A 24,978-nucleotide genomic window follows, 5' to 3' on the forward strand; every position below is an offset into this window, starting at 1 on the left:
TTCTTACTCTTGATCACTGTGTGTTAGAGTCAAAGTACCACGTACACTGACATTTACCCCAATGCATTTTTCTTGACTCTTGTCCCTATTCTAGACATCAAAATGCAGGGAGTCTGTGATGGCATCTCACAGGAATTTCATTCAAAGTACTCCTACAAATAGTAAGGAAACTGGGGGAACATTAATGTGCCATGAAGAGGAAAAGATGTCCCTCAACCCCAGAATCTGTTTTGTGTTTCTTACTGACTAAGCATTAAGAACTTTTACACAGCTGGGTGGGGCATGAAGAAAATCACCAAGAAGAGTGTCTTTATAAAGACTCATTTTTCTTAGAGCTCTCAACAGTGTTAAAACAGCAAGTGAACCCTGACCTACCTAAGGCCTGAGTATATGTGACTTTTGTGTTTAACCTTATCATTATCAGCACATTTTTTTCATCTTTAAACCGAGCAGTGTACCTCATTATAGAGGAAGTTCTTTAAGATCAGAAAATAAAGTAAACAAGATTTTATGTCTCTACTTAATTTTCAAACTTTTCTTTATCTTGGAACTTAGCTGTAAATTAATGTAACTTCAAAAGCTGTATATATTCTTTGTAGAGTCTCTCTTTTCTCCCTCCCTCTTTCCCTTTTCCCTTTCTCCCACTTCTTCCCTCTCTCCCTCCTTTCTTCTCCGTCCCCCTACACTTAGAAGTGTGTACTGTCACTTATCTTTTTTTCCCCTTTGTGTAAAATAGATTTATTTATTTACTACTTATCTTCAATCCCTCCAGTCATTGTCCCCCTCCTGCTACACCCACCTACAGTTCCTCATCCCATTCCTCCTCCTCCCCACCCCCCAACTTCACCCCACTCCAGCCCTGTCTCCAAGAGGACTTCCCCACCACCTCAACCCTACCCCTCCAGCTCCAGGCCTGCCCACTCCCTGGGGCCTCAAGTCTCTTTAGGGTTAGGCGCTTCTTCTCTCACTGAAGTCAGACTAGGCAGTCCTCTGCTGTATATGTGTCAGGGGCCTAGTATCAACCTAGTGCATGCTGCCTGGTTAGTGGCTCAGCATCTGAGAGATCTCGGGGGTCCAGGTTAGTTGAGACTGCTTGTCTTTCTATGAAGTTGCCCCCCTCCTCAGTTTCTTCCAGCCTTTCCCTAATTCAGCCACAGGGGTCTTCAGTATAATGGTTGTGTGTAAGTATCTGCATCTATCTCAGTCAGCTGTTTGTTGGAACATTTAGAGGACCGCCATGCTAGGCTTCTGTCTGTGAGCATACCATAGCATCAGTAATAGTGTAGGCCTTGGAGGCTCCCCTTGAGATGGGTCCCAGTTTGGGCCAGTCACTGGACCTCCTTTCCCTCAGTCTCTCTTCTCCATTTTTGTCCCTGCAGTTCTTTTAGACTGGATCAATTTAGGGTCAGAGTTTTTGACTGTGGCATGACAACCCCATCCATATGATGCCCTGTCTTTCTACTGGAAGTGAACTCTACAAGTTGGCTCTTCACTGTTGGACATTATATCTAAGGTCCCTCCCTTTGAGTCCTAAGACTCTCTCACCTCCTAGGTCTTTGGTACATTCTAGAGAGTGCCCCCACCTCCTATCTCCCAAGGTTGTGTGTTTCCATTCTTTCTGCTGGTCTTCAGGACTTCACTCTTGTCCACTCCTCCTTGTCCCCAATACCTGATCATGTTCTCCTTTGTTCCTCCCTATCCCCTCTCCCACCCTGATCCCTCCCTTCCTCAAAACTCCCCACTCCCACCCCCAGTGATTGCTTTCTTCTCCCTCCCCAGTGGGATTGAAGCATCCTCACTTGGGCTCTTCAGCTTGTTAACCTTCTTGAGTTCTGTGGATTGTATCCGGGGTATTCTGTGCCTTTTTTTTTGGCTAATATACACTTATTAATGAGTACATACTGGTAATGCATGGCCTTTTGGGTCTGATTTACCTCACTCAAGATGATATTTTCTAGTTCCATCCATTTGCCTGCAAAACTCAGGATGTCCGTGTTCTTAATAGCTGAATAGTATTTGATTGTGTAAATGAACCACATTTTCTGTATTCATTCCTCTGTTGTGGGACACCTGGGTTGTTTCCAGCTTCTGGCTATCACAAATAAGGCTGCTATGAGCATTGTGGAGCATGTGTCCCTGTGGCAAGGTAGAGTGTCTTTTGGGTATATGCCCAAGAGTTGTATAGCTGGGTCTTCAGGTAGATTGATCTCCAATTTTCTGAGGAACCTCCAGATTGATTTTTAGAGTGGCTGTACCAGTTTGCAATCCCACCAGCAGTGGAGGACTGTTCCTCTTTCTCTATATTTTCCCTAGTATGTGTTGTCACCTGAGTTTTTGATCTTAGCCATTGGCTCATTTGAAATGCTTTTCTGCTGTATAAGATCTGAACTTCAAGATCTGATGGAGACCCTTGAGGGAGAATTCAGGGGTTACAGCCATTAGCATTAGGCTGCATCTTCCACTGCTGGTAACAGAAAGAGAATATGAAAACTTCACTGCCTTTTTGCCTATAAGTTAGTGAAAGAAACCTATTTTACAGTCTTGATCCTAGAAAGCAGACCGCTTGCTTTCTTTCTATATATATATAGTGCATTGGAAATGTAAATGAGGAAAATACCTAATGAAAAAAAATTTTAAAAAATCTGTGTTCTCAGATGATTTCTGTTTTAAATATTGCTTCCAAATGGTCACTGATTTACATCCCACTAGGCACAATTGTTCCTTCTCCACAACTTTGATAATGTATATTAATCATTCTCTGTATTTTGCTGACAACCATACTAATGTGATTTTGATTTGGACTTTGGTGTTGATTAGAGATATCAACATTTTTCCTTATTCTTGTCCATTTATACTTTTCAGAAATGTCTGTTATATCTTTTGCCTATTATTTTTTTTAAAAAATCAGAGTAACTCTTTCCATACTTTTCTGTGTTTGAATTCTGTGTATTCATGTGCAACTTAATGTTCAGGTTGTCTCTTCACCAAGTTGCATGCTTGGCTGTGCAGAAGCATTTTAGTCTGATGCCATCCCTCTCTTTTTGTTTTAGTTGTCTGTGGTTTGAGAGGCTCATTCATGAAAGCATTGCCTCAGCCAGTGTTGTGGAGCCTTTCCTGTGTTTTGTTTGTTTTGTTGCATTTTGTTTGTATGTTTGGGGGGATTTTTGGTTTTCTTACAGCTTTATTGTTTCTGATCTTGTACTTGTCTTTATGCATTTTGAGTCCATTTGTGTGTATGAGAGTCCATTTTCATTTTCCTGCATGTTAATACCTATTTTTCTTAATATCATTTACAGAAGAGACACCTTTGTATGTACTTGGTACGTTGACTTAGATCAGCTGTTGTGAGCCCTTGACTTTCTTTGGTCGCTGTGTCTGTTTTCCTGCCAGCACTGTTGTGCTTTGATTGCAGAAGCTTTGTGATACATTGTAAAATCCAAGTGTAATGTCTCTAGCTGCTGCCCTTTACTTTTGAAGATTGCTTTGGCTGTTTAGGTTATTTATATAGCTGCATATCAATTGTGTTTTTCTGTTTCTTTGAAAAATGACTTTAGAAGTGAGATATGGAATACATTGCTATAAATCACTTTGGATACTATAAATATTTTAATATTAATTTTTCTAGCCTGTGTACATGGGCCATTTCCATTTATTTGTGTCCTCAGTTTCTTTTATTATTTTATCATTTTCACTATTTAGATATTTCATCACATTATTGAAATGCAACCTTGTCTGGGCTCAGTGAGAGAGAGGATGTGCCTAAGTCCAGCAGTGACTGACATGGGGGAGGTGAGGGGCTGGGGGGGGGGTGGTAAGGGAGGCTCCCCCTTCTCAGAGGAGAAGGGAATGGGGAAGGAGCTAGGAGAAGGGAGACTGGGAGGAGAGAGGAAACTGATACTGGGATGTAAAGTAAATAAAATAATTTTTAAAATTTACTCTTAAATTTAAGATTTTTATGCTGTTACAAATATGATTATTTTTAAATTTCTTTTCAAATGGTTTGTTGATAATATAAAGCTGTTACTAGTTTGTATAAGTTTATTGAATTTATTAATTTGTACAATGAAATAATCCAGGAATAGAAAGATACATATGATCTCATGTATGTGTAGTATCTACAAAAAAAACTGATCTCATAGAGACAACAGAAGGTGGTGTCAGGAGCTGAGGGAAGAAGGAAGGGCAGCTGTTATAAAAGAGGACCAAGTTTCACTTATATTGGAAGAAAAAGTTTCAGAGATATATTGCTGTGTGACCACAGTTGATGATATGTACAGTCCCCTTGGGCTACAGAAGATAGCAAAATCCTCATATCCATGCATGTTTGAGCCTCTTGTGTTCAATTACGTAACACTTACATGCAACCTATACTTAGCTAGATTGCATACAATGCAGAGATATAACGGACAAGCAATTCTGATGCTTGAAAACCTAATTCATAAATTAATAAACCATGTCTGATAATCACTCTCTAACAGAAACTTGACCAGCTGGGGTCAGAACTACCAGTCAGCAACATCACCCACATGAAATTTAGTGGCATGGCTTGAATTTCAGTGGATCCATCATTACAACTAACATCTATAAAATACACTCACTTAGTATTTCTCTCTCTCTCTCTCTCTCTCTCTCTCTCTCTCTCTCTCTCTCTCTCTCTCTGTGTGTGTGTGTGTGTGTGTGTGTGTGTGTGTGTGTGTGTGTGTGTGTAAAATGACTGAAGAAACTAAAGTTTTAATCCTTGCTAGTGGTAAATAGAAATACTTTTTTTTTTCTTTTTGAGGTTGACATTTTGCTAGACAGTTTTTAAAAGCACATTTGCTAGTGGTGATGTTTTATTTCTCTTGCACTGTAAATAGCCCAATCTAAGTGAGGTTTTGCAGTAGAAATCATGTAGATTTTGCTTGGTGAAGCATGTCATTTTATATTGTGGCTATTATGGAATTCCTCAAACATTTCAATATAAGTCAGCAAATATTTAAACAAGTTAATGAGTTAATGAAGGTAAGAAGAAAAAAAAGTCAATGAAACTATACTTCTTTAGCTGGAAGATGTTTTCATTGCATTCTGAAGGTTGTCACTATTGCTAATGATAAAGAAATTGAGGACTTGATGCCATCAGAGAATAATATGTTATCAGTGACATTTGAGCTGTGTAGACTGAACATTTAGAATAGCCTTGTTAGGACGAAGTAACAGCGGACAGCACTGTCAGCTCTGCTTTTGTGTAGGTAGATATGTCTATAGGTATTACGAGAGCATTTGCTGCTGCCTTCTCTATTTCCTATTTTCTCCCTTTCTTTCTTCTTCCACTGAGACCAATGGTAATGCCTTTTAAAGACGTCTTATTTTGTAGCCCATGCTGGCTTCGAATCCAGGATCCTCTGTTCTAACTTCCTAAGTGCTGAGATTATAAGCATGCACCCTGCCCAACGCCAGGAATACCTCTCTCTCTCTCTCTCTCTAAAAATAACCATCTTTTCCTTCCTCTTTCATTCTCCAATCTCTCTTTTATTTGGGTCTTGCTTCTGATCATTTCCATATCAGGCAAAGCACCACTGTTCTCCTTGCCTTAAGGGAGACTGGTGCAGTGTAATTTAAAATGCATCTCATTCTTGTCCCTCACATTCTACTTGTAGTTCCTCCTCTGAAAAAGGTGCCAGTGCTTTCTTAGCTGAAGCACTAGATGAACTGCAATGCTGATGTTAAATTACCATTCATTCATTCATTCATTCATACTACAAATGTCATGTGTTAGGCACTTTGCTCTTAAAATCGTGAAATGGTTTTGCATAGCAGAGAAATAGAATATTACCAAAAATTTTAAGTCTTAACTATACTAAACTGATTTCAAAAGGCCTATGCAGTTAGCCTTACTAGCTGTGTTCCATATGTGTGTGTGTTTTTATGAATGTATGTATTGTACACACATACACACACACACACACAGAGAGAGAGAGAGAGAGAGAGAGAGAGAGAGAGAAATAAGCTGTTTCATATTGGTGGATACATTTTTATAGGCTTATTCTTTTTTTTATTAGGTATTTTCTTCATTTACATTTCCAATGCTATCCCAAAAGTTCCCCATACCCTCCCCCCACTCCCCTACCCACCCACACCCACTCCTTGGCCCTGGCGTTCCCCTGTACTGAGGCATATAAAGTTTGCAAGACCAAGGGTATAGGCTTATTCTTTAGAAGTATATTGTTTCCTTAATTATCTTGTGATTATGACATCTTAATTGGGATTATTTTGTATATTTATGCTTATATTTCTGTTATTAAAATTGTAACTCAGTACAATTTTTAGTGTAGTATTTTAATCTTCTACTTACTACTGGGCAACCTGTAGTGTGTAAAATCTGTGTGTACTGTCCATTGTGGGGTTTTTTTATTTTTATTTTTTATTTTGGTTTTTCGAGACAGGGTTTCTCTCTGTAGCCCTGGCTGTCCTGGAACTCAATTTGTAGACCAGGCTGGCCTGGAACTCAGAAATCCACCTGCCTCTGCCTCCCAAGTGCTGGGATTAAAGGTGTGCGCCACCACCGCCTGGCTCATTGTGGGTTTTTTTTAATCACTGCATTATACACTTAGTAGTACAGAAATAGCAATGATGAATTTTGAAGGCAGTCATAAATGATTACTTAATCTCTGAACTTTACTATTGAGATAAGTAAGGAGCAAGTTTCTGTTATTATAATTGAATATATACTAAGTCTAACTTAGCCAAGAAAAATATTTTAGTTGTCTATTTTTTTCTACAAAAAAATACAGATGACTTGATTTATAATTGTAATTCTTTATTATTTTAGTGTCTGTTACAAAAGAAATGCAAGGACCATTAACTATAATAACATGCTAGAAATTCCAGGATATTTAATATATAATAACCAAAGAAAGAAACAGAAAACATGAACTTGGTAGCATCATATCTCTCAACCATGTGGCTGATAAATACTTTGGATGCTGGTTACTGTCCTAACTTGAAGTATAACGTGATAATGTGACTGGGTGGTAGGAGTTGTTAGAAAGGCCTCACACTTGAGAGGCATGCTTAGCTCTGTCACTCTTGCTGTGGTACTGTAGGCAAATTTCCTGACTTCTACTATAACGTAAAAAACATATTTCCTTAGAGTTGCTATGAAGGTAACAGTACTCCAAGTGAGTTTGGTTGTATGGTAAATGTGTGAGAAGTGTAGTATAGTCACTATGTGTTTTGGTGTTCCCTTAGGTGAAGTAAATGACAAAAACATTCAAGTGGTCGAGCTCCCCATTGTAGACAGCCTCCATCCTCGGCCTCCTTACTTACCACTGGCTGTTCCAGAAGACCTTGCAGACCGACTCCTAAGAGTCCATGGTGACCCTGCAGTGTGGTGGGTGTCCCAGTTTGTCAAATACTTGATTCGTCCACAACCTTGGCTGGAAAAGGAAATAGAAGAAGCCACCAAGAAGCTTGGCTTCAAACATCCAGTTATTGGGTAAGAATGTATTTTCCCCTCTCAAACAACAATAATATATAGCAGTAGTTGTACCTGTTTGCCTTTTACTGTAAATTTTATGTGATTTAATAGTCATGGTTCCACTAAGGAACAAAGGTTCCAGACCCTAGAGACTGTTCTTCCTTGCGCACGTAGGGCGACAGAGCAGACTGGCTCAGTGTGCCCTTCTGCTAGCTCAGAGGCTCCTCTTCCTTTGTCTCTCCCTCTTGTTTTTAATGAAGCTCTTTGTTTTATTTTCATATTTCCTACCCCACATCTTTCTTCATTTCTTAATCTTTCTATGTAATTACTGACCCCTATTCTAAATGTTAGAGCTAAAGGAAGTACATATTGAAATCAGAATATTAAATAGTGTTCATTCCCTGAAACTTCATTGAAATTCAGAGTAGTGAATTCTCGCTGCCCCACTTCATTTATACAGAGCACATGAAACAGGTCCAATCTCCTGAGAGAAGCAGTGATTAAGAAGAATGTAGGAAAGAAAAGATGACAGAATAGATGTTCCTCTGATCAAATCCACATCTGGACTATAGTCTGGAGGCAAAGAAAACAACAGCCCGAAGATGACAGCCTCCCCAGTGTACTCCCGCCCTCACTCAGATCCAAGACACAGCCCTGGCCTTCAGCAAAACTGAGATGCAGGGAGAATGCTGGCAGTCAGTGACTTGCCATTGTAGGACAGTATAAGTCTGTGTCATTTAACAACACCAATTTAATAACATTGTGGGTTTTTTTCCTCAGTGCAACAAATGAGATCAGTTTCTGTTTGCATTTGATAGAGAACAACAGGCTGTAATGACTTCATGAACATAATATAGCCAATATCATTTAAAGGCTTGCCTGTTTAACTGTAGGGAAAGTTCATATGAGTCTGTGTTTCCTTACATGACTTTAAATTCGATGACCTGAAGTTGCAACTGTACAGGGTAAAATAAAAAAAAAAAAAAAGATAGATAAGCCTTGGCATCAGAATGTTATAGGCAGTATCTTTAAGCTGTGAATCTGGTTATGATTTAGTCTCAAGAATCTTAAAACTTAAATGTGTTTTAAAACTTAAATCTATTTTTTTAATGGAGAGTTGAAGAGTATCTTGCTTCCAGGCTCCCATATATTCTTGATATGCCAATTGCTTTTTCTGTGGAAAGGTATTTCTCAAGGCCTTTACTTGCCTTTCATATTGTTCTGTACTATTCAGCATGCAAACTATATTAAAGTATTTGGGAAATGTTTCAAAATGATTTTATTTTTCTAATGGTAAGAATAAATGAAAAATTCATCTAGTATGCCTCTAGTGCCACCGTGATAAGGGTACTAACTGAGTACCAGTACCTTATCAGCATGCTCTCCACCTCTCCCCAGAGTCCATGTCAGACGCACAGACAAAGTGGGAACAGAAGCAGCCTTCCACCCCATCGAGGAGTACATGGTACACGTTGAAGAACATTTTCAGCTTCTCGCACGCAGAATGCAAGTGGATAAAAAAAGAGTATATCTGGCTACTGATGATCCTACTTTGTTAAAGGAGGCAAAGACAAAGTAAGTTAGACCAACTTGTGGCTCTATAGTGGGATAATTTCTTTTAGTCGAAAAGAATCCTTAATCTAGGAACTTGTGATTCTTCTTATTGCTAAGTAATGGGTTCCAAAATGAAAAGACTACGTAATTGTACAAGTCTTAATCTAAACAAGCCATACCTGTTTGCCATACCTGATGTAATAAGAAATCAAAAAGAAATTAGACTGCCAATTTGTATAGCATCACCAGCAGTCATCATCAAACACGTTACCATCCTTCTTGATACCAAATTCTTTTGTAGCACACTGGAGTTGCCATAAACAAAATTTCATAGACTGGGGCTTAATCAACAGTTTATGTCTCACAGTTCTGAAGACTGGGGCATTCCAGATTGAAATGCTGGTGAGGTCCGTTTCACTCTGAAGCTTCTTCCTTAGACAGAGTCACCATGTGACCACGATACACTGTGTTGTTAAGGAATTCCCATCCTAGGGATGGAAGAGACAACAAGAATATGGTGTGAATAGTACTGCTCTACGGTCAGTGGAATATTAAGAAACACACAGACAAAGCCTTGATCCAAATTGTAAATTTCTTCTCAGATGATCTGGGTCAATAAGTAAAAGATACATTAAGTATATATGAAAGTAAAGGAAGAGAGAAAAACAGTTTTAGCTTTGCTCAGATACCCTTCCAGAAATCATCTCTAAGCCTTGAGTAGGATGTATCTCTCCTCTGCATGTTCTTGTGATGTGGTTGAACACCTGTGCACCTATCTCCTGCAGTACATATACTTTTAAAGCAGTACCTAACTCGGGTATAGATAGGCCCAGTAAATGCTGTATTGTTTATCTAAATGCCATCCATTTGAAAACATTCTGTCAACAGTTAATTGTTTAAACTACTTTCCTATTTAATATACTCCTTGGTCGGTCTCTCTCTCTCTCTCTCTCTCTCTCTCTCTCCCCCCCCCCCACCACCCCACCCCATTAGTTGTGAGCAGGAAAAAGAAACATTTAGAATAAGGCCTAAAATGCAGCAGTTTCCTCTAGTGGTTGAGTATACATAGCCAAGAAACTAGTCAGCTGAATATAAAACTAAGTCAATATAAGAACCATATATTAAGTGACCCCTGAGCAAAACCTCTAAAGCAGTTTTCAATTGATATACAGTGCTCACTCATTTTAAAACACTAGACACAATGTGTAAGTTGATTAAAGAAAGGATATTAATTTTGTCTACTCTTTGACATATTGAATGCATCACAACTTTTTTCTTCCTTTGGTTGGCAAAGTAATTTGTGTCCATTAGAAGATATAGAAGTTTATAAATAGGATAATAAAGGAAAAGCACTACCCGCAGTCACATTACCCAGTGACAGCCATTGTTTAAATAATGGCATTTACCTCTCAGAAATTTCTGTAGTCACATTTTGGCTCTGTTTTTGGAATGGAGTCTCATGTGGCCCAGGCTGACCTCAAACTCACAATGGTAACTGAGGATAACTTTGAACTTCTTTTTTTTTTAATAAAATAAGTTTAATTGATTACATATAATTTTGACTATAATAACATATATTATAAACCTTCAAGAGTTAGTATTAAATGACTGTATATATTTTCCCAAGAATAATCTAAGTCAGTTTTGGTACCATGTTTGTTGAAAATTAGAAAGTCAAGCCAGGCAGTGGTGGCGCACGCCTTTAATCCCAGCACTCCGGAGGCAGAGACAGGCGGATTTCTGAGTTCGAGGCCAGCCTGGTCTACAGAGTGAGTTCCAGGACAGCCAGGGCTACACAGAGAAACCCTGTCTTGAGAAACTAAAAAAAAAAAAAAAAAAAAAAAAAAAAGAAAGAAAGAAAGAAAAATTAGAAAGTCAAATTCTCCCTAGTCATTATACATCTATTGGGAGGGAACCAGGAAGTTCTCTCCATGCTCACACCCCAGACCTGGACTTCATTATGCAGAAACACCCTATTTCCTTTTCCAGCAGGCTTATCCCTTTTGTTATACAGACCCCTGTCCAATGATCTGTCACGTACTAACTCTACCTTCTTATCCACCAATGCTGTCTCTGGTCCCACTTGGAACTAGAAAGACATATGCAGCAGTGAACAGCTGTCCTGGACTTTCTATTTTGGGTTATTTTTCATTTTTGCTGGAAACCCCAATTGACAACAAAAATACCCAGGTACCTGGGTAAATGTTTAACACAAGATGAAAAGTGGCATGTCACTTGAGCAGGGCTTTTGGCAAGTCACAGAATGAGCTGCTGCTGCTGTCAGGAACAAACATCCGCAGTCGTGCTCCAGCTGAGGAGCCGGGTGGTGTCATTCAAACTTCTCATCTCTCTCCTTCCTCCACATCCTTCAGACTGAGCACTTCCAGAGAACCCTTGCCTTTCCTTTTTTATTAGCTCATCAGTGTCTCTAAGGCAGCCTGAGTCGATGAGGCACAGGATCTGCAGCTGCTGGCTGTAGTTCTCACTCTCCACCACCTTCATCAGTGGCTTCAGCTTTTCCTTCAGCTTCTTCCCTTTGTTCACTGGCAAAATAAAGCGCAATCCCATGTGGGCCCGCTCCATCTTCATCTTCTCTTTCAGCTGCTTTATCACTTCCAAAGCCTGCTTCTTTGTGCTCTTGTTGGGTTTGACGGAGTAGTGGATGTCCTTCATGGCTCTCTCCATGAGGATAACGGTGTAAGGTCTCTTTGTTTCTGGGTTCACACACTTGTCTGCCACAATGGTGGCAATATCCCTAAACATCTGCTCCAGCTGTGTGTGCCATTCTTTATCAGACACTTGAACTTCTCCTTTAGTCAAAATCTGCTTGCAGATTTCAGTCTGTTCATCTGTCCCAAATGCACTGATAAGGTCTTCCTTCTTGGCAACCTGACCTTTGGAAACATTTACAAACACTGAATTGGTCTGCAGAACTTCATCAAGGTCTTTTTCCACGCCACTCTGCCAGCAGACGACCTTGTTTTTATAGCAGGCGATTTCAAAGTGCTTCCTTTCCCACTTCGCACGGCCACATTGGTCAGTCAGATCTGGTTGGTGGGGGTGAAGATTAACATGGTGGCTGCTCACAGATCTCCCTCAAGGGGACTCCCAAGTACTCGACTGAATGACCCTGTGTTGCACAAACCCTTAACGCCCAATGAGTGTGCGACTCTTCCAACTTTGAACTTACGATTCTTATAATTCTTTCCCCCACCCAATACTAGAATTACAAGCCCATGCTACCACATCCAGTTTCTCTGTTGCTAGAAATTAGATCCAGGGCTTCTTGGCAAGCATGCTACCAACTGATGACCTCCTAGCCCTTAGTCACATTTTTTAAAATTAGTTAGGATTCAGTGTAATTTGAACTTGTTTTTCACTTAATATAACATTTAATTTATCTTCTTAGGTCATTTAAGTCTATTTGCTTATTTATTTCTAACAACTCTGTATGTTTGTGGGATACAGTGTTGTAGAAAGAGTCAAGCTAATTAACACCTATCACTTTATCAACATATTGTGTGTATGTTTGTGTGTGTGTGAGAGAGAGAGAGAGAGAGGGAAGGGGAGAGAGAGAGAGAGAGAGATTGAGATTGATTGTCCTTGGTAGCCATCTAAGGCACTTCCATATCTTGGCCCCTGAAGTGAAGATGGAGAGTAGAGAGAGAGATTTCTTTGATGCTGACTTCAGCTACTTTGTATATATGACCACTAATAGAATCGTGGATGGATCATGTGGTAATTCTGTTCTTTTAGTTTTGAGCCAGTTCCATCCTTTCAGGTAATACTTGTTTATGCTGTCCCCACAGTGTATCAAGGATTTTTTTTTGTACCACAGCCTGAGTGACACTTACTACTCTCTGTCTTTTTGTTAACAGCCATTCTGAAGGGTGCAAGATGATAACTCATAATGGTTTTGATTTGCATTTTCCTGGTGCTCAGAAATGATGAACACCTTTCATATTCTTTTCCATATATAGTTTAGAAATTAACCCTTATCAGATGCATGGCATGACACATGTCCCCAGTATGTCGTTGCCTCTACAGTGCATTTGCTTTGCAGCAACATTTTAGTTTGAAGAAGTCCTACTTGCCGTTTTTTTCTTTTTTTAACCTATGGTTTTAGAGTCTTGCCTATGATATCGTTGCCTAAACCAGTTTCTCAGAGCTTTCTCCGGGTGTCATTGAAATAGTTTGTAGTCTCCAGGCTACACAGAAACCTTTTGTCCATTTTGAGTTAGTTTTTTGTTTTCCACTTGGTGTAAGACAGGGGTCTATTTTCATGTTTCTGTCTGTGGATATCCAATATTCCTAATACTATATTTATTAGACAGACTGTCCTTTCTCTATCAGATGTTCTAGGAAATCAGACCGTAGATCCTTTGGTTTATTTTGCAGCTTTCCATTTTCCTAATCATTGTATCTGTTTTCATGCCAGAACTATATTACTCTGATTACAGCAGATGTGTAACACACGGTTTTGAAATCATGGAATGTGAGACTTCCAGGTTGGTGAATTTTGCTCAAGATTGCTTTTAGAGATGTAGACCATTTCTGATTCTATATAGATTGTAGGTAGGCTGCTTCTCTACTGTGGAAAATGAAATTGGAATTTTATTAGGAATTGCATTGAATCTGCTGGTCACATTGAATAAAGAAACTTTTAACAGTTTATTGAGTTTTGTACTTCTTCAAGTCTTTAGGTTTGTTCATTAGTACTTCATACATGTTAACATGCAGATCTTCCACCTACTTGGCTAAATTCACACACACGTATTTTATTTGGTTCGATTACAGATGGGATTGGCTTCTTATTTTCATTTTGGGTTAGTTTGTTAGCATATAGAAATACTATTGGTTTGTTTGGGGTATTTGGTATGTTTATTTTATAACCTGTAGCTTTACTGGATTTATCAATCAGTTCTAAGACTTAATGGGCTCTTGGATTTTTCTAACTATAAGGCCTTACCATCAGCAAACAGATATTTCATATATTCCTTTCATGTTTGAGTACCTTTTGTGGCAGACTGCCAGTCATAACCCAGCCTGAAATTTGTAATCCTCCTGTCTTCGCCTATTTTCTTTTTATTGCCAACCTTCCACTGTTTAGTATGATGTCATTTGTGAGCTTGTCATCTATGGCCTATATTATGCTGACATATATTCTTATACTTATCTTTTGAAAGCTTTACCATGAATGAACAGGTGTTGAATCTTGTCAAATATTTTGTTTCTATCAATTGAGATAGTCATGTAAGGTTTTTATTGCTGTTCTTCCTTCAGTTATTGCAATGTGTCATGTTTACTGACTGTTGTGGGATGGGCCACCATTGTTTCCTTAGAACAAATTTCATCTGATCATATTTTTAAAATGTGCTGTGGAATTTAATTTGCTAGTATTTTATAGAAGTTGTATCTCTGTTCATCAGGAATATTGCTGTATGAATTTCTTATAATGGTTTTAGTGGCTTTGCTATTAGGGTATTGTTGATCTCATTAAACATTTAGAAGAATACCCAGCTATGGCACTCAAAAGTTAAGTGTGTTCCTGGCCATCCTGTGCTGTGTAACGATTCCCTGTCTTGAAACAAACAAACAAAATATTTGGAAAGTTGGAATTCTGTCTTTAAATATTGGTAGAACTTAGCAGTGAAACTTTGACTTTTATTATTGATTCAATGTCCTTACTTGGTATTGTTCTGTTTAGTATTCCCTGTATTTCTTTATTTAGTCTTGATGAGTTGATATTTTTTAAATCATCCATATCTTGTAGATTACCCAATTTGTTCATAGTGGTTTCATGGTTGGTTGTTTTGTTTTATATTTCTATGCTATTAGTATTAATGGTGACAGATAATTATTATTGGTATTGGTGGTGGTGACGGCAGCAGCAGTACTAGTAGTAGAAGTAGTAGCAGTAAGTAGTAGTAGTAGTAGTAGTAGTAGTAGTAGTAGTAGTAGTAGTAGTAGTAGTAAACGTGTGTGCTGTAGCACACCCACCACAGCTTCCACGTGGAGGTCAAAGACAGTTTCCAACTTGCACGTTTACTTGGCGTCTCGAGATCTGACTCAGGTCATCAGGCTTATGTGTCCGCTCCTTTACTCACTGAGAAGTCCCACTGGGCAGGTTTATGTTTCCCCTCCCTTCCTGAATTTGTTTGAATTTTCTTTTGTTACTTCATAAATCAAAAACTCAAACTTTAATATTTATGATCCTTTCAATATTTTTTAAAACCTCTGTTTTTTATGTCTTAATTGTTTATGTTATTGTTGTTCTCGTTTCCTTCTTCCTAGTTTATCTTGGATTGTTCTTCTCATTTTTTGAGCTACAATGTGAGTTTGTCTGTTTGAGAGCTTTTCTCTGTTTGTGTTGTTTATTGCTGTGAGCCTCCCTCTCAGGACTGCTTCTGGTCATTTTGCCCTACTGTGTTCCCATATTTGCTTCAAGGTATTTTGACTTCTTATTTTACCCTTTGTTTCAAGAATATTTTGTTTAATTTGTATGCATCTGTGAGTTCTTCAAGACTTCTGTAACTCCCATCTATTAAATACCATTCTGTGCAGAAAAAAAAAACTACTGTTTTATGCCCAACATAAGGCTTTTTCAGAAGAATGTTTCATATGCATTTGAGAACATCTATTCTGTGGAACAAAAGGCACTATAAATTTGTTAGGTAGGTTTGGTCTGAAGCATAGTCCATGTTTTGTTTTTAAGGTGTGTGTGTGTGCACAACATATGTGTGGGTTCCCACAGAGTCCAGAAGAATGTGTTAGAGTCCTTGTAGCTGAAGTTACAGACTGTTGTGCGTCACCCAGTATGGGTGTAGGAGCTGCAGTCAGGTCCTGAGAAGGAGCAGCAAATGCTTTAACAGCAGAGTTGCTTTTCCAGTCCTTCAGTTCTCTTCTTCTTCTGTTAATTGATTCTTCTGTCTAGAACTTTTCAGTGTTGAATGAGGGGTATAAAGTTTCCAGAAATCATTGTATTATAACTATCTCTGCCTCTGATCTTTGACACTTACTTTGTGTATTTCACTGATTTAACATTTATAATCGATAATAATAATTACTTAGTTGAGTTCTGATGAGACTTGGCTATGTAGCCCAGACTATCCTTGAATTCACATTGTAGGTACATGCCAGCTTTATAATTGTTGTAACCTCTTAAGAACAGTTTTAGCTGAGAGGAGTATAGGTGCTGCTGCTTTGTTTAGGTCTCCTTTGGCTTAGACCACACCTTTATTCAATGTCCAATGATGATGTATAAACACCATGTTTAATGACTCAACTGTATACCCACTGTGTGAATCTGCTGTTGATGGCTTGAGCTAGCATTTTCCGAATACTGGATTGTTAGGTTATTTTCAGTGTTTTACTACTATAAATAGTGATACAAAGTATGTCTAAAAATTCTTATATTATTTCCTCAAGCTGGGTTTCCAGACTTTGAACTATTTACATAAAAGGATATAAACATTTTACAGCATTGATCCAGTCCCACACATGACATTTTTATGCTGAGCAACCACTATAGTACAGGTAGCAATATCTCCTTTACTGTGAAAATAGTAAAACCTGAATTTTCTTTTTCCTTAGCACCTCTGACCCCTCCCTATAGTGGTCCAGGAAGCAGTTTTCTCTGTGTTCTACTATAAAATCAGTGGTAGCATTTTATGTATATTTTACCTCTTTGGAAATCTTTTCAGTTTAGTTTCCCAAGTCATTGCTAATATATTAACCAGGAGTTTAACTGCCATCTCTCTTCATTCTTTTACTTAAATATTTTCCATTCTGAATTAACTCTCTTTAGACCTCTTGTGATGGGTTTTGCTATATAAGCAAATTATAAAACCTTTACTATTCTTTTTTATAAGCAACCAAAAGCATTCATTTACCCTGCAACAGGTATATCATGTCCAAGGTAATATCGAAAGAATGTTCTACTTTAAGAAGAGTTAAATGAAAATTTAAATTTAAATGATGCACAGACTTCACTCAAGAAAGAAGGGAAGCCTTTTTCTAGGTAGTTTATCTGAAGAGGATGTCAAGATGAGCATTACCTGTCTAGCTCTATGTGCAGGTGTGCAGTTAATCCTCTGTCACTTGGCATAACACTTCATGTTTCTTTAGGTGGAGACAGAGTTCATCTATGAGATCTTAGCACTGGCTTCCCAGGAACTGTAGCAGCCATTGCTGAGATACCATCAGTACCTCTCTTAAGTAATTTACACTAGAGAATTTAAAATCACAGAGTCACTGACAATCAGAGAGCTAAGAACTACCAAACTTGTCCATCGGCTGCTGTTTTCTAAGTCAGGAAAAACTCAGGCAAAGAATGAAATGTGAAGATAAAGCTCCCAATAGTTAGGATATTGGAGAACTTGAAAGGCTGAGGCAGGGAGGTCATTATTTGAGGCCAGCATAAACTACATAGTGAGTTCACACCAAGCCTGGATAATATGGTGAGACAATTCAAAAAAGTCCCAGATAATATATTTACATATTTAGGTTGTTCATTACTAAGCATTCTAAATCAGCTTTTCCTAACATTAGGTTCTTTGCAATTAGTAGAGAGAAGAAAAGTTTTCTGACATTTTATATAGTGTAGCTGTTCTGTGAAATGAAAATCAGCAATGAGTGTTTTTTATTTTTTACCTGTTTTTTAAATTATTTTATTTATTTACATTCTAACTGTTTCCCCCCTTCCAGTCCCCCATCCTACAGTTCTTCATCCCATTCCTTCTCCCCCTGCCTCTGAGAGGGTGCCCTCCCCACCAGGCATCCCCCTTCCCTGAGGCATCGTCTCTCAAGGATTAGGTGCATCTTCTCCCAAAGAAGCCAAACCAGGCAGACCTCTACTATACGTGCTTGAAGCCTTGGACCAGCCTGTGTGTGCTGCCTGGTTGGTAGCTCAGTCTCTGGGGGCTCTGAGGGGTCTGGGTTAGTTGAGACTTTTGGTCTTCCTATGGGGTCTCCCCTTCAGCTTCTTCAATCCTTCCCCTAATTCAACCATAGGGGTCCCATTGGTTGGATGTAAGTATCTGCATCTGTCTCAGTCAGCTGCTGGTAGGACCTCTCAGGGGACAGCCATGCTAGGCTCCCGTCTATAGCCACATTATAGCATCAGTAATAGTGTCAGGCCTTGGTGTGCACCATGAAATGGATTCCAAGTTGGGCTGGTCACTGCACTACCTTTCCTTCAGTCCCTTCTCCATTTTTGTCCCTGAAGTTCTTTTAGAGGGGAACAATTCTGGGTCAGAAATGTTGACTATGAGTTTGTAATCCCTTCCATTTGAGACCTTGTCTATCTACTGGAGGTGAACTCTTTGAGTTCCCTCTCCCCAGTATTAGACATTTTGGTTAAGGTCACCCCCATTGAATCCTGAGAGTCTCTCTCCCAGATCTCTAGTACTTTCTAGAGGGTCCCCCCATGTCCCACCCCTAGAGGCTGCATATTTCCATTCATTCTTCTGGCCTTCTGGACTTCTTTCCTTAACCCCTAACTCCTGCCACACACACTCACACACACACACACACACACACACACACACACACACACACACACACGACACAAACACATGATCCTGTTTCCTTTCCCCCCCACCCCCCTCTCTCATTTCCCACTTAGGTACCTCCCTCCCTCTGCCTCCAGTGATTATTTTGCTCCCCTTTGTAAGTGGGATTGAAGTATCCTCACTTGGGCCTTCCTGCTTGTTAAACTACAGTATTAGTTTACAGCTGCAATCCAGTCTTTTATGGATGGTATAAAGATAAGTTTTTTTATAAGATAGTAAAAGTATTACCATTATCTGTCTCTGAAATTTCAATGTAAAAGTAAGTTCACTGCTTACACAGCTGGAGGCAAAACCCAAGAAGTCTGTTTGTGTAGAAGTTTCCACTCTTGTCCCGTTATGTTCTTTATTTTTGTTTTGTTTTGTTTTTTCCCCACTCCCAGTCTCTTTCATGAAACTGTCTTTCACATATGTAGAAAGGCATGAGGATCATCAGTTCCTGTTGGTCTATTCTATAGCAGGGCCTTTTAGTTAGGAGAGCCCTGACTGTTGGTGTCCATTCTTTGTAAAGGGGCCACTCCTTTGTTAGTTTCACAGAGCTAATGAGATTAGCTTTACTCAAGGGTGAAACCCACAGCAGTTTTGCTGGTTCCTATTCTCTGCTACTCTTTTGTTTTGTTTTGTTTTTTGTTTTTTGTTTTTTTTTTTTTTTTGAGACAGGGTTTCTCTGTGTAGCCCTGGCTGTCCTGGAGCTCACTCTGTAGACCAGGCTGGCCTCGAACTCAGAAATTCGCATGCCTCTGCCTCCCGAGTGCTAGGGTTAAAGGCATGCACCACCACCTGGCGCTCTCTGCTACTCTTAAGCATTTGCAGATACATTTGCTGCTGTTTGTAGCTTGGATATGTAGCTTGATCATACACACTACAAATATTTCAGGTTTTCTTTTTAGAACAAATGTGACATTTTCTTCACCTTACTGGTGTTGAGCTGAGTAAGGCAAAATACTAAAATCAATCAATCATAGGGTCTAGTAGGCACAAGCACTACATGCAGCAGTACAAAGCGTGCTCTGAGTTTTTGCCTGTACTGCCATTTTATCAGAGGCAATCAAGGAAGCTCCTTAGTGGCCATGAAATGATAAGAAATTTGGAGCAGCTATTCGGGGATTGGGATAAAGTCTAAGGTAGCACTCATTCAGGCATGCATTTAGTCATAGCATTGTGTGAGCAGCTAGTTCCTATCATGTGAGGAAAACAGGCCTGAGCCTAACCTTGGAGAGTATTGTTTAGAGGCAGAGTATAAACTAACTTTTAATGTTTTCAGCGTTTGTAAGTAAGAAGCATTGTCTTCATTCATTTATCCTTTTACTGTGTTCCTGAGTCCCTTGTAGGTATTGAGAGTACTCAAGTGAACCCTGCAGATGAGTGCTTATGTTGAGTAGAGCTTAGGTTCCAGTTAGGGATAATGGAAGCAGGAGAGGGATGCAAGCAGTAAACAAAGAGTAAATATATACCACATGACAAAAAAGAATGCAGGCAGAAAGTTAGGAATTTTACATTCAAACTTCAAATCAGGTGATTCTGAGTATAGATTTAGAGAGCTGTAAAGATTAAAATTAGACATAGATGCTTATGACAGCAAATATTTGTTGAATGTTTCCTATTTGTCAGGTACACTTGTAAGCACTCTGTGTGTTAATTCTTAAATGAAATAATATAAAGGAAGAATGAAGGTTACTCCCTTTTCAGTAAGGTGCCTGAGATTTCTTTTTTTTTTCCTTAGATACTTTCTTTATTTACATTTCAAATGCTATCCTGAGAGTTCCCTGTACCCTCCCCCCGCCCTGCTCCCCTACCTACCCACTCCTACTTCTTGGCCCTGGTGTTGCCCTGTACTGCAGCATATAAAGTTTGCAAGACCAAGGGGCCTCTCTTCCCAATGATGGCCAACTAGGCCATCTTCTGCTACATATGCAGCTAGAGACACGAGCTCTGGGGTTACTGGTTAGTTCATATTGTTGTTCCACCTATCAGGTTGCAGACCCCTTCAGCTCCTTGGGTACTTTCTCTAGCTCCTCTATTGGGGGCCCTGTGTTCCATCCAATAGATGACTGTGAGCATCCACTTCTGTTTTTGCCAGGCACTGGCATAGCCTCACAAGAGACAGCTATATCAGGGTCCTTTCAGTGAAATCTTGCTGGCATATGCAATAGTGTCTGGGTTTGGTAGCTGATTATGGGATGAATCCCTGGGTGGGGTAGTCTCTGGATGGTCCATCCTTTTGTCTTAGCTCCAAACTTTGTCTCTGTAACTCCTTCCATGGGTATTTTGTTCCCTATTCTAAGGAGGAATGAAGTATCCACATGTTGGTCTTCCTTCTTGATTTTCTTGTGTTTTGCAAACTGTATCTTGTATATTCTAAGTTTCTGGGCTAATATCCACTTATCAGTGAGTGCATATCATGTGTGTTCTTTTGTGATTGAGTTACCTCACTCAGGATGATATCCTCCAGATACATCCATTTGCCCAAGAATTTCATAAAGCCATTATTTTTAATAGCTGAGTAGTACTCCATTGTGTAAATGTACCACATTTTCTGTATCCATTCCTCTGTTGAGGGACATCTGGGTTTTTTCCAGCTTCTGGCTATTATAAATAAGGCTGCTATGAACATAGTGGAGCATGTGTCCTTTTTACCAGTTGGAGCATCTTCTGGGTATATGCCAGGAGAGTTCTTACTGGATTTTCCTGTAGTACTATGTCCAGTTTTCTGAGGAACTGCCAGACTGACTTCCAGAATGGTTGTATAAGCTTGTAATCCCACCAGCAATGGAGGAGTGTTCCTTTTTCTCCACATCCTCGCCAGCATCTTCTGTCACCTGAATTTTTGATCTTAGCCATTCTGACTGGTGAGAGTTTTTTGTTTTTGTTTTTGTTTTTTGATTTGCATTTCCCTGATGATTAAGGATGTTGAACATTTTTTCAGGGGTGCCCGAGATTTCAATCTTAGTCTAAAGACTTACACACCAAATCAGTGATTTTTAATTCAGAGCAGAATCATTTGAACAGGTGTAGACTTTTTCAAGACAACCAGTTTTGATATTTTTTAAGAACATATCTTATATAAGACTACCAACATATTATTTGGCAGACATCCATCCACAGTAGCTTGCTCCCATAAATCCAGTAGAATGACTTTTCTGTTACTGTTATGGCTAAGAATAATAGATGGATCTTTTAAAAGGATGGAAATTGAAGACTGTAGGTTGTCACAAAGGTTTTGACTATTCATTTTTAAATTTATTTACATTAATAATGTGTAAAATTAATGAAGACATTTATATGTTTACATTTACTCACATCTGATCTGTCACAATTATAAACTAAAACTTTAAATGAAAGTCTGTCATAGTGTATTTCTAAAACAGCTCCATTTAAATATGAAAAAGCTCAGATAAACTCTTTGAAGGGTGATCATTACCAAGAGAATAAAAAGCCTCATGCTCTGTCATGAGTTACTAAAGCTCATAGTGATATATGTGTGTGTTTAAGATAATATTCCATAATACGTGTTTTGAAACATGGTTCCACTGTTTGGCCAAGTGTGCCTTGAACTCAGTCCTCCTGTCTCAGCCAGCTAAATATTTGTGTTATAGGAATACACCACTGTACCTTGCAGGATATTCTGAATTAGTTTCTTTTTCATTGTTCACTTGAAAGCTGCTTCAACTATTCTATTAAATATTATCAAGTTCTCACTGTTAAAGAGGAAGTTTTTGATTAAAGAAGTGATCTCCTCAGAGACAGACACCCACAACGAAACAGTAGATAGAGCTTGGGGACTCTTATGGAAGAGTTGAGGGGAGGATTGCAGCCCCCAAAAGAGATGGACCTCCACAGGAAGACCAACAAAGTCAACTAACCTGAACCCTTGGGGTTCTCAGAGCCTGAACCACTAACCAAAGAGCACACACACGGGCTGGACCTAGGCCTCCCCAGCTTGGTCTTCATGTGGGTCCTGAACAACTGGAGCATGTTTTTCTAGCTGGGCTGCCTTGTCTGACCTCAGTAGGAGAGGATGCACCTAGTCTCGTAGAGACTTGAAGTGCCAGAGTTGGGGGATACTCAGGGGGACCATCACCTGCTTAAAGGAGAATGGGAATGGGGTGGGGGAAAGGCTTGTGAGGGGGCAATGAGGTGGTAAAATGAGATGTAAAGTGAATAAATAAATTAAAAGAAAAAAGAACTGGGCTATAGAATACTCTGTTTAGTTGTTAAATCTCTTTCTTTTTCAGGTACTCCAATTATGAATTTATTAGTGATAACTCTATTTCTTGGTCAGCTGGACTACACAATCGGTACACAGAAAATTCACTTCGGGGTGTGATCCTGGATATACACTTTCTCTCACAGGCTGACTTTCTAGTGTGTACTTTTTCATCCCAGGTAAGTGGTAGTATGTTTTAGTGGCCAGTACTCACTGTTGAATTGAGCAGGAAAATTATTTGTGTGTCTGTGTTTTAAGTGTTAGCATGACGTAACTCAGGATAATTTCCCTTTATGCTTAGTAGTAATTTGTTTTGTAAAATAGTAAAGAAATCCCATAGAAAAGTTGTTTGAGTACATTGAATATTTAGTTGTTTGCAGCAATGGTTGAATACATCTCCACTATTGTCAGTGAAGTACTTTAAAGTATTTGGCTGTTAACAGCATCTAACAGAAACAGCAAGTAAAGTGAGTTTCTTTTGTACATTCTGATTCTGCAAACAGCTAATATGTAACCAGACTCCATCCATTTCAGCTCATCGCTGATACTGTGAGACTTAACTTCCCAGCCGGTTTGCCTCACTTGCTGGCTTTATAGTAATGACAGTAAATGCAAGTCTTTTACAAGTTCTGTTACATTTTTGTGAAGTAAAAAGGTCTATGCTAAATTTAAATAATTGAACTTTAAAATACTATACTATCACAATAGCTCCTGGAGCTTGATCATTGCACATAGGCTATGGGTTGGTGTGTATGTGTGTTTATGAGTATCTAATGAATCTTCAGTGTCCTATGGAATACTGGTACTACAGTATCTACTGAGAATGTTATTCTTTCCCCATTTGCCCTCTTATCACTGGTTAGCTTATTTAACCAGCCATTGAGTGACTATACCCAAAGTAATATTGTATGCTAAGAGGACTTAAAGGGAGTTTGAAGATATAGGTTTGGCTCTTATTCAGAATCAAAATACAACTAGAGGACAATTACCAAAAATTACAAATAGGTAGAAAATAAGTATGCTTAAATGCTGAGAACATTATAGTCAAGAAAATATATAAAAGAAAACAGTTTGCATGGAAGTACATTTCAGAAAGAATAAAGAAATGGATCTTTTTATTTTATTTATTTATTTATTTATTTTACAATATGGCCATCAGTATACCTTATCACAGTAGGATGTTGGTAAGATTTTCAGAAGGTGCTTATCCATGCAAAGGCTCTAGTTTTCTTCATCATGAAATAAGAATATAACTCACTATATAGAAACAGCTACACAAATCAGGAGTCACACAGAAGGGATTCTAATATCAACATAAAATCTCCTTAGCCTTCAAATTTCCATGAAGGCATCTAATGGTGATATTTCACTGGAATGAGGGCCCTGTCTTCAAAAAGTATGTTTTCCTTTCTCGTTGCAGGGGGTCAGATGTATATCTACTTGACCCCACTCCTATTTTTGAGAACCTAGCTACCTGATAATACAGACTAAGTAGGTTATACTAGGAAAACACACACACACACACACACACACACACACACACACACACACACTCATATGTATGTGATAAAAATTAATGAAAAAAGAGGCTGTGAATTTGAAATAGAGCAAGGAGAAGGGCATGTGGGAGAACTAGGAAGAGGAAAGGGAAGAAAGAAATGATGTAATTATATTATAATCTCAAAAATAAAAGGAAAAAAATTTTAAAGAGCCATTTTCAGACCAGTAAGATAGCTCAGTAGATAAATGTACTTGCCACCAAACCTGATGACTTGAGTTCAGAGTTCAGTCTCAGGATATGCATGCATGTATTCGTTCATAAATATAATATATTTTTTAAAGCCACTTTTCCTGTGTCACTACCTGCCCTATTGACCTAAATTTTAGACCTGTACCTCTAGTCCAGTGTTTTTTTTAATCTAGGCACTGCTGGCAGATATTTGTTATGAAGAACTCTACTATGTATTTAGGGTATTAGGAGCATTCTTAGTCAAGAGTACTGTCAACACTAGTTGTAAAAACCAAAAATGTCCCTCAGCATTGCCAAATGCCCCTAGCAAAGTTGTCTCAATTGAGGAGCATTGTTCTAATTTATAAGTTCTAAATTAAATAAAAATATACACATCTCATTTATAGGGATGTGTCCAGTGTGTTTGTTTTCTTCTAGCCCTTCTTAAGAATCCTTTTATGCC

General features: G+C 38.8%; 1 protein-coding gene and 1 pseudogene across 9 annotated transcripts in view; one reads left to right on the forward strand and one right to left on the reverse strand.

Moving 5' to 3' along the window:
* The window catches only part of Fut8 (fucosyltransferase 8), a 238,569-nt gene that overhangs the window by 203,816 nt on the left and 9,775 nt on the right, over positions 1-24,978 (forward strand). For all 9 annotated transcript variants that reach the window (NR_045554.1, XM_030246822.1, XM_011244145.3 and 6 more), the window contains 3 exons: positions 7,228-7,474; positions 8,855-9,031; positions 22,815-22,965. Coding sequence is in view for 8 of the 9 variants with exons in the window: in XM_030246822.1 (XP_030102682.1) it covers positions 7,228-7,474; positions 8,855-9,031; positions 22,815-22,965 (575 nt within the window). In the remaining variant the exon portion in view is untranslated. The remainder of the gene's footprint in view (positions 1-7,227; positions 7,475-8,854; positions 9,032-22,814; positions 22,966-24,978) is intronic.
* On the reverse strand, positions 11,159-12,200 carry Gm19025 (predicted gene, 19025; annotated as a pseudogene).

Source organism: Mus musculus, chromosome 12 (genome assembly GCF_000001635.26).
Source record: "Mus musculus strain C57BL/6J chromosome 12, GRCm38.p6 C57BL/6J".
NCBI classification, from domain to species: Eukaryota; Metazoa; Chordata; class Mammalia; order Rodentia; family Muridae; genus Mus; species Mus musculus.